The sequence below is a fragment of the Mus pahari genome, unplaced genomic scaffold (assembly GCF_900095145.1).
Source record: "Mus pahari unplaced genomic scaffold, PAHARI_EIJ_v1.1 scaffold_9037_1, whole genome shotgun sequence".
In the NCBI taxonomy this organism is placed as follows: Eukaryota; Metazoa; Chordata; class Mammalia; order Rodentia; family Muridae; genus Mus; species Mus pahari.
Window position 1 is genome coordinate 37,497 of NW_018393726.1, and position 11,112 is coordinate 48,608.

An 11,112-nucleotide genomic window follows, 5' to 3' on the forward strand; every position below is an offset into this window, starting at 1 on the left:
GGTCTTCTTTCTTCTTGAGCTTCATGTGGTCTGTGAATTGTATAATGGGTATTCTGAGCTTCTAGGGTAATATACACGTATCATGGAGTACATACCATATGCATTCTTTGCTGATTGTGTTACCTCACTCAGAATGATATTTTCTAGTTCCATCCATTTGCCTAAGAATTTCATGAATTCATCTTTTTTAATAGCCGAGTAGTACTCCATTGTGTAAGTGTGTCATGGCAGAAAATGAATGAGTAAAGCCATTCCCCATTTCTCAGGGCAGGACTGAGGTTAAATTCTTTTGAAGGGAGAGTATCTGGGAAGGAAAGCTTAATTGGCTAAGCCATTCAGTAATTTATGTCAGAGGTAAGTTATTGAATGAACATTCCCGAGATTCCCTAAAACACTTGAATATTCCTACATCGTATATATCTAACCACTGAGAACACCATGGTGTATCAATTTTTGAAAGAATCACAGTGAGAAGACGTGAGCCAGTTTCCAAACACAATCGTCTCTGCAAAGGGACCTCAAATAGTAAAACTAGTGCACAGACCCTTAAGTGGTGTTCAGAATCATCAAATACAGACAGTTCCAAAAGGAACTGCTAGAGGTTTGTGATCAATGAAGAAGGGAAAACCAGACGAGATGGGAAAATCATTCATATTGAAAGAAGAAAATAGAAAAAAAATGGTACAAATCTGTGTGTCCATTTATTCAAGGAGAGCTCCTGCACAGACATTGTACCAGATCAGCAAGTATTTTGATCTTCATATTAGTTAAACTTGGTAGAATAAACTCATATTATTTATTTACAATCTTACAAAATTTGGACATTTCTGAATGGAGAATACTATATAAGGAGGATGTCTATTACATCCATATTACTTAAGTAGTTGTGCACTGCTGTGCATTGCAGCCTATGAGAGAAATCAGCATTGCATATGGTGGAGTATGAAGTATAGCAGTGTAGACATTACCCAGCCCATCAGGGGTTATGAAATGCCAAGATACAATCACCTAGCACCCTGTATTGTAGCGATAAATCATCCTGTACAGAAGTCCCTAATGTTCTGAGGATGCTGCCATGTAAACTGACAATTCATAGGATATCACATGAATTCTGACCAGGAATGGAAGATAGAACATGCATTCTACTGGTGTTCCTTCTATCCTGCAATATTATGTGCATCTAATTCATGAAACAGAGTTAAAATACAATATATATGAATATTCTGAATCCACATAATATGTATTTTTAATATGGTTAAATATACATCAGATAGTTAGGTATATATGTACACATAGTCCTAAACATTGCTATTGGTTTCTCTCAATCCTGAGTTAACACTCCAAATCTATCCTCCATTTGTGAAACATTAACTTCTAAACCGCTTTACTACCACATACCTTGCCCATAAATACGAGGACCCTGAATTGGAAAGCTATTTTGGTAGAGATAAAGCTTTATAAGTACACAAATTCTCCGCCCATTAGGTTATCTATCACGGGGATTTCCTCTCCACCCTCACCTGATTAAATGGATGCACATGCAGGTTGAGAAACAGATTGAGTTGAAGAATACAGTCGCTTGATTTCTACTTCCTTGTCAATGTGAATTTCTTTTGGACTGTTAACTTTTCTGTGAGTACCACAGACAGTGGTTCTTCCTCATTTTTGTTGTATGTGACTACTCCAGTAATTCATACATGGATACATGGGGTAATATATCAGAGCTCAAGTTTCATCATTGTATTGCTGCCCTCAGCTGCTCTGGCCAAGGTACAGCCAGATGAAGACAACAAAGACCCTGATCTCTCTTGTTTAGACCTTATTACAAATTGGAACTGCCACTATCCATCTGCCACTAGGAAAGAGGATGACTTTGAAAGAATTATTGAGGATAATGAAGAAACAAATTAAATTCAGACACTGAGACACCAGTCATCTCCAGATAAACAAGAGCCATTTTTCCCTGAGGCTGAACCAAGTAAGCACACTCTTTTCAGGGTAAACATACTGCTCAAGTCAGACTATGCAACTTTATGAGAAATCTACTTGCAGGTCAGTTCTGGACCAGCAGGGGGCACATGGGGCCAAGAATCGTCAGCAGAGAGACTCTGTGGGTGTGGAGGGGACTCTGTGTCTTCTGTTGTTTTCCATCTTAACTTACATGTACGTATTGATTGACATGTATGGTTTCCATGCTCAAACACAGTGAAGATTCTTTGTTAAACACTTCAAAGATTTACATTTTCTAGATAAATATATCATAAATATATATCATATATATTCATGTCTTCTTGATACAATCTTCTGTTGACCCATACACAGTTTATTCACATAATTTAGTTCTTCTTATAATGCTGCAATAATTACTCATGTATAAAAGTCTGAAGTATTTTTAATTTTGGTCATTTGTGTGACTTTTTTAATGTATAAGATATTGGAAAGGCAAATGTTAATTGTATGCATTGAAAGGAGACTGTGAATTCTAATAAGTTAGCTGTTTTTGAAATTTGCCATCACTATTGTCATCCTTGTAACCACCTGTAAATCCATCTATTAACTGTGTCACAAGTGGGGCCACTGTCTCAGGCTGCAAATCTTTTTAGTGCACAGGCCCTGAAGTTACATCCATAACCTCAACACAAGGTTCAGGGATGAGGTATGGGATGAATTTCCTCAGACAAGATTAGGACTTGGGCCTCAGCATCCTGATTCCTGACCCAGATGTCCCTTCTCCTCTAGTTGGAGTAGGTGCTTATCTAAGATGTATCCTGCTCATGAATATGCAAATCCTGTAAGTCTACATGGTAAATATAGGGCTGTCTATACCACACAAAAACGTAAGATCACTGTTCTCTTTACAGTTACTGAGCACACAGAACCTCACCATGGAATGGAGCTATATCATCCTCTTTATGGTAGCAACAACTACAGGTAAGGGGCTCACAGTAGTAGGCTTGAGGTCTGGCCATACATTTGGGTGACAATGACATCCACTCTGCCTTTCTCTCCACAGGTGCCCACTCCCAGGTCCAGCTGCAGCAGTCTGGAGCTGAGCTGGTGAAGCCTGGGGCCTCAGTGAAGCTGTCCTGCAAGGCTTCTGGCTACACATTCACAAGCTACTGGATGCACTGGGTGAAGCAGAGGCCTGGACAAGGCCTTGAGTGGATTGGAGAGATTTATCCTGGAGATGGTGATACTAACTACAATGAGAAGTTCAAGGGCAAGGCCACATTGACTGCAGATAAATCCTCCAGCACTGCCTACATGCAGCTGAGCAGCCTGACATCTGAGGACACTGCTGTCTATTTCTGTGCAAGACACAGTGCTGCAACCACATCCTGAGAGTGTCAGAAACCCTGGAGGAGCAGGAAGCTGCCCTGGGACTGAGAAGAATCAGAGATTTCCTTGTAGACTTGCTCAGATACAGCCATTTAGATAGTCCATTTTTGTGTGTGTTCCTCAGAGTCCTGTAGTGCTTTTGTCAACTTTGCAAATGGACATCTATTAATCATGTGATATTCATTTAGGGTGTTCCTAGAGTATCCCATACCTTGTCAATCACCTTCCTCACCAGTGACCATAATTGTTGAGATATTTCTTTTGTAAGAAACAATAAAAAAGAAACTGTGATTAGGCATGATAAAAATATCCATGGAATTTTAGAAACAGTAGAACTTTCATTGGATTAGCTAGGTATAAAGTATATGAATTTGACCTGTAAAAGCCTACCAACTTCTGGGTAAACAAAAAGTCCTTTCAGCATTAAGTCTTATGTGACTTCTATATGTTTTGATTACTCTGCTTGTGTCGTCCCACAGAAGTCCCATGCTCTTAGAATATAACAGGTTCAGAACTGAGTGTTCATACTGGTAGGTTTTTCCTTTGATGAGTATGAATTTTCATTCCTTATCCTTTTTGATAAGTTTTGGTTGATAGTTGTTTTTATTTGATATTAGAGTGGCTGTTACAGCTTGTTTCTTGGTACCATTTTCTTGGAAATATTTTTCAGCCTTTTACTCTCTTGTGATCTTTTAGAGGAGACCTCATCTGAGACTGGCAGGCTGAGTTGTCACAGTGGGGCAGGCAGGATGATGTTCCCTTCATACAGGTTTAGGTAATGTTTGTTTACATTTTTAATTTTATGGAATATATGCATTTGATGTAACACTTAATAATTCTGTCAATTTCCTCAGTGTTTGTTGTAATATCTCCCTTGTCATTTCTGATGTTGTCATTTGGATACTGTCTGTCTGTCTTTTCATTAATTTGGCTGTTTTTCTGTCTTGTTGATGTTCTCAGAGAACCGGCTTGTGATTTTCTTGATTCTTTTGTTGCTCCTTTTCTTTTTGATTGATTTCTGTCCTGTATTTGATTATTCTGTGCTCTCTGCTTCTCTTGAGTGTGCTTGCTTCTTATTATCCCCCAAAGCTTTCAGGTGTATATTTAATTTTCTAGTATAAGATCTCTCCAATTTCATTCTTAAAAAAAATTTACTAATTTATTCCAAATGTTGGCCCCATGGTGAGACCTCTATCTAAGAGTTATTCACCTTATACTCTCTTCCCTTTGCCTCAAAGAGGGAGCTCCCTCCTACCTTATCACTCCTCTGCTCCCTGATTTTCTAGGGCATCGCATCAATGCAGAATTAGGTGCATCCACTGCCATTGGTTCCAGACAAGGCAGTCCTCTACTACATATGTGCCAGGGGCTTCAGTCTAGCTCTTATACATTCTTTGGTTGGTGGCATAGTCTCCTTGCAAGTCAGTGTCAATTTCAAAAATGTCTTAGTCATGGTTAAGAACCTGTGTCCATGACTTTTGCTTAGAGCTGGGACTCCATGTAGATTATGTGTGTAACTTGTGTATGTTGTCACAGTCCCTGCAGGTTCATACGTGCATGAGTCCTGTTATGTATCAAAGACAGTTTCTTTGTAGCTAGGTCCTCTGGCTCTTTTAATCTATTGGATGATTAAATTCTTTCTCAGAAATGAGGTTTAATTGTGGAGTTATTGTGTGAAACTTAGAGCAACTGCAATATCCCATACTTTTTTGGCACCCATGAGGACTCTGTGACCATTAACTCATGGTATGTTATCCTGTGTCTGGCATTGAGATGTTCAATTAATAACTCATGTCTTCTGGGAGCCTTACTGCCTACCCATGTAGGTACCTCTGTTCAAACATACCTAAGTCAAAATAGAACACACTGCTCACCCATCTACTTTCTACTTGGCTTTCTCCAAGCATGTGTCTTAGATAACCACTGAGCATAACCAGACACAGACCTCTGAGACAAAAGGAGTCACTTAACTGCAAGTATTATCTGCATATCACAAGTTATTCCCCACCCCTCTGGTATACCACCTTAATATCTCTCAGTACAAAAGAACGGGCTTCTAAGACATAACAACAAAGCATGACAAACTAAAATATGGTAAAATAAAGCAATACCTATCATTTTGAATTTGGACATGGAAAACAAAGAAGAGGAAAAATTACCCAAGAACAGAGCAGGCAGAAGAGGCAGGAACCACTAAATTTTACAGTAATTATCAGGATCCAGATAAATAATATATATATCAGCTTCTACAAATTTAACACAAAATAAATGATTCAAATAAGCAATGTATATGAAAGAAAACATGGAGCATTTTTTCTTATGAACTTAGGTGACCCCATTCAACATATCTTCTTCAAGGTCCATTCAATACTTTAAGATTTTATAATTCATGTTTTAGTACGAATAGTGTTCCATTGTCTATACATCTCACAATGTCAATATCTATTTGTCTTTTGTTACAGATCTAGGTGGATCCTATTTTGCAATGCTGTGAATGGAGCAGCAATAAACATGGATGTGTAAGTGTCTCTATAATAATATATAGATCATTTGAGGACATGATTTTGTGGGATATATTTGGGATAAAACACAATTTTTTTACTATTATTGGTGATATTTTCAAACTTATTTCCAAGTCACCACATTAGTGTACACTCATTTTAAAAACAAGCAAGACTTAAAATTTTGCAGTATGCACATGCTTATTTGTTATCACTCATATTCTTGCTTATTCTTGTCTCACTGAGGTCAAATTGGAACATTAAATTTTGGGGTTATTTTTGAATTTTTTATTTATTCACTTTGTACCCTCCAGTCCCCTTTCACACATTCTCTCCCTTATCCCCTTCTCCTCTAAAAGGGTGAGGCCCCCCACTTCCTAGGTATCCCCCTACCTTTCACATCAAGAGTCTTCTGTACTAGGCACTTCTTTTCCAATGCAGCTGGACAAGACAGACAAGTTAGGAGAACAGGATCCACAGGAAGGCAACAGTTTTAGGGACAGCTCCCACTCTAGTTATTGGGAGAGACCTAGGAAGACTGAGTTGCACATCTGCTTCATAAGTTCATGGGTCCTAATTCTAGTCCATGTACATGCTTTTCTTGGTGATTTCTTCTCTGAGATCCCCTGTTACTTAGCTCTGTTACTTGGCATCTGTGTTACTTAGCTCTGTTGATGTTCCTTGGAAGTTTCTATCTCTTCCAGATCCCTCAATTCTTCTCCCAACTCCTCCATAGGACTCCCATAGTTCCATCCAATGATTGACTATGGGTCTCTCTGTATCTGTTTCAGACAGTTGCTGGGTGGAGCCTCTCAGAGGATAGCTATGAGAAGCTCCTATCTGAAAGCATAAAATGAATCATTAATAATGTCAGGGATTGGTGCTTGCCCATGGATTAGCCTCAAGTTTGGCCAGTAGGTTGGCCATTTTCACACTGTGCTGTATCTTTATCCCTGCATTTCTTGTAGACAGGAAAACCTGTGGGTTGAAAGTTTTGTAGGTGGATTGAAATCCCTGTTGCTCCACTAGGGTTCTTTCTGGATACAGGAGTTAGCCTCTTCAGATTCCATATCCCCAAAGCAGTGTGTCACAGCTAAAGACACTACCATACAGAGGTACACCCAATCTCCTGCCACCTGTCTGCCCATGTTCATTGGATCTGATGTTCCTAAATCATACAGAACTGCCTGCCAGGAACCATACAGACCAAAAGATATCCATCAGAGGCCTACCATACTAGGCCCATTGAGTTTCATCTTCCTTTCAATACTGACTACAACAAGAAGATCTAGGACCAACATAGTCTGTATCGCTAAAGACACTTGAAAGAGCACCAACAAGATCAAGGGCAATATGACACCTCCAAAGCATAGCTAACCAACTACAGCATGCCCTGGATATCCTAACACAATCAAAACACAAGAAAATGACCTTATTTCCAATCTTATAAAGAAGAAGGAGGCCTTTAAATAGGAAATGGATAAATCCACTAAGAAATACAGGAAAATACAAATAAACAGGTGAAGGTAATAAGTAAAATGGTGTAAGGTTTCAAAATGAATTAGAAACGATAGAGTAAACACAAACTGATGGAATCTTGTAGATGGAAAACCTAGAGAGCAGCAGAACTGGATGCAGGGATGATATTTAATAGTTCCATATATTTGTTTGCAAAATTCATTGTACCCTTGCTTTTAATAGCTGAGGTGGAGAGATGGCTCAGTGGTCAAAAGCATTGACTACTCATTCAAAGGCCCTGAGTTCAAATCCCAGCAAACATGTTGGCTCACAACCATCTGCAATGAGATCTAATGCACTCTTCTGGTGTGTCTGAAGACAGCTACAGTGTACTTGGATATAATAATAAATAAATCTTAACTTATTTACCAGGTATGACCTAGTATTCCATTGTGTAAATGAACCACATTTTCTGTATCCATTCTCTGAATGAGGGGTGACTAAGTTTTTTCCAGATTGTGGTTATTACAAATAGAGCTGCAATAAACATAGTAGAATACACATCCTAGTATATGATGGAGAGTTGTGGGGTATATGTCCAAGAGTGTTATAGATGGGTCTTCAGGAAGAACTATTACTAAGTTTCTGAGAAATCCCAAGAGTGACTTCCAGAGTGGTTGTACAAGTTTTCACTCCTACCAGCAATTGAGGACTGTTTTCCTTGCCAGAATGTGCTGTATCTTGTGTTTTTGATCTTCAGCAGTGTTATTCTACATTACACTATTAGCTAAGGACTGTGGTACAGGACATAGAGAAACCAACCTTCAACTGACCTGGATAGTCTACCTGCTGCCATTTTGTGTGTGTGTGTGTGTGTGTGTGTGTGTGTGTGTAGAACAATGTCATGCAGTTTAGAAAAACTTCAAAGACATCAGTGATGCTATACTGTGCCTAATCTTTCAGTCTACAATCTCAGCCTTCAGGTAAGATGTACCGATTAGTGAACAACTGTTATGCAGTGACCAGCTGTTTTCTGATTGGACTTGTGGTCTATTGCATAGGAACAACGCCCTCCAAATAAACATGGTTAAAATCCCATGGCTAGAGACGACAGAGTTTCATGTGGTATTGGTGAATTTCAAGATGTCCAACAGCCTTATAAATGTTCATATAATAGATTAGTGCTGTTCTCAGCCTTGATAAAGAAGCTCCTGTGTGCAATGTGTAATGATTGATGCAGACTACTCAAAGTGATGAAAAGTATTAGAGTCCTCAGCCCTAGATGTGTTAATTATATCTATTTTCCAGTACACTAACTATATTAATGAAGATATGCAGTCATTAGATGAATATTTCATTAGTACCACTTAGATATTGCATTGTTAAATACAATTATGTATATTATTACATTATAGTGTATAAACAAAAGTGTTAAGCATAATAAATAAAAATAGGGCAACCAAAAAATGAGAGAGTACAAATTTTGGGAGAAATGTGCACAATGTTGTATATTCATTTACATGAAAATTCTAACAATATGTAAAGATTGTTATTCTATTTTCTGAATGAGTTTCTTATCCTTTGAAAATTTTATTAGTGTATGAAATATATCATGATCATGTGTACCCCACTATGTCCCTCTGTTTCCACTGGCATCTTCCAGTATACCTCTTTCCCAACTTCCTGACCACATTTATTTAATTAACTAAGAGTACAGGGAGTCCAGTCATTGCTAGGTACATATACATATGGGTGACTTTCACTAGTACATAAGGAACATCTAGAAACGCACCAAAGAAAAGGGATTATATTTTGCTGATCAGTTCTCAAATGACATTATACCAAAAGCTTAGTGTTATACCTCAATAGTCCCTCACCATTGTGTTGTAGTATTTTAAAAATATAGTTATACTTTGTTCAGTGATGACAGCAGAAGTCACAGGCTCCAAGGTGGATGTATTAACCTTAAAGGAATATTTATGTAATCCAACACTCACATTCTACTATGTGGATCCAAGTCATCACTTAGCTATCTTACATATCTCATCCTTTAACTTTGATTGGCTTTATTTATTCAGGTTTTGTGGTGGTAAGTGTAGCTGCTAAGAGTTCATGTGTGGAATGATCATGTCACTTTCAGAAATAGCATTTCATGTCTATTGATCCAACATTCTGGATCTTATGTTCTTTCCAAACTCTCATTTGTGGGGAGGTTGATAAAGAGGACTCAACTGTGACTGAGTGCTCTTTAAATAATTCTCAAAACTTTGACCAGTGAGGAATGTCTGTATCTATCATTACACAATGTACAAAGATGCTTTTATACTCAAGGCTGTAGGTCTCCACTAATACATTTATCTACAGTTGCACTGATTTTCCCACATGTGATGTAACTTTCTTATTCTCTCAAATAGAATATTTCTGTTGTGGTGCATATATAATCATACTTCTTTATACAAACCCCTGCAGACAGCTATGCATTTTCCATAATTTAGTTATTATAGATAGTACTGCAACAAAAGTTGATTTGCTAATATTTCATTTTGGTAAGTTGTTTTTGTATCCAAACTGTCTGTAAAGGCAAATATTCATTGTATGTATATCAAAGAGGCTGCAAACTCCCATAACTTAGTACATTTTGAAATTTTCAGTTACTAAAAGTATCACAACCTCCTTCTATAAATTCATCTGATAGCCTTGTCTCAAAGTGGAACAACAGTCTCAGGTCAGAAATCCTTTGAGAGCTTAGGCCCTGATGTTACATGCACACATCTGCAGAGGACTCAGGGAAGGAGCAAGGGATGCAATTCTTCAGAGAAGATTAGGTCATGGGCCTTAGCACCCTGCTGTCTGATCCAAGTGTTCTCTGACTCCTTCTTTTCTTCCTGGACTAGATTCTTATTTAAAAAGTTCACTGCTCATAAATATGCAAACTACACAAATTTATGGTTCTTTCATAAAGAGATATCCACACCCAACACAATGTGTAATCAGTTTCCTCTCCACAGTTACTGAACACTCTGATCCTCACCATGGCATGAAGCTGTATCCTCTTTCTATGGGAAACATCTACAGGTATGGGGCTCCCCAGTTCCTCCTGTGAAATAAAGAAAGAGACTGAGATGACAATGCCAATCACTCTGCCTTTCTCTTCACAGGTGTCTACTCCCAAGTCCAGCTTCAGCAGTCTGGACCTGAGCTAGTGAAACCTGGGGCTTCAGTAAAGATGTCCTGCAAGGCTCCTTGTTACACCTTCACTAGCTTCAACATAGACTGGGTGAAGCAGAGCCATGGAAAGACCCTTGAATGGATTGGATATATTAATCCTGGAAATGGTGGTACTGGCTACAATCAAAAGTTCAAGGGCAAGGCCACACTGACTGTAGACAAATCCTCCAGCACAGCTTACATGCAGCTCAGTAGCCTGACATCTGAGGACTCTGCGGTATATTACTGTGCTAGACAAGTGCACAGTGTTTCAACCTCATCCTCAGTGTGTCATAAACTCCCAAGGAGCAGGAATCTGAAATGACAGATAAGATTAGCCTGGAGACTATTGCTCAGAAATATTCATCCTGAGTGACCCTTTATCTGTTCCTGTGCACTGTACTATATGGTCTTTGTCAAAAATTGGAAATTATAACCAAATAAAGTGATGCTACTTATGTTTACCCCTATAACACAATGTCTGTTGACAAACTCTTGAGCAGTGACTTTCTCTATTGGAATGTTTCTTCTTTAGTAAAACAATGAAAATATAATATTGTTAAAATGCACAATGATCAAAATATATCAGTGTTCCAAGAGACTTGAT

At 38.4% G+C, this 11,112-nt stretch overlaps 2 gene segments (V, D, J or C); both read left to right on the forward strand.

Annotated features, from left to right (window-relative positions):
* The first annotated feature begins 2,844 nt into the window (after nucleotides 1-2,844).
* Nucleotides 2,845-3,400, forward strand: LOC110315698. The segment is given in 2 exon segments: nucleotides 2,845-2,931; nucleotides 3,014-3,400. Coding segments are annotated over 2 exon segments (375 nt in total).
* Nucleotides 3,401-5,850: 2,450 nt separating this feature from the next.
* Nucleotides 5,851-10,830, forward strand: LOC110315697. The segment is given in 5 exon segments: nucleotides 5,851-5,858; nucleotides 6,155-6,200; nucleotides 7,687-7,697; nucleotides 10,345-10,373; nucleotides 10,457-10,830. Coding segments are annotated over 5 exon segments (468 nt in total).
* Nucleotides 10,831-11,112: the final 282 nt, after the last annotated feature.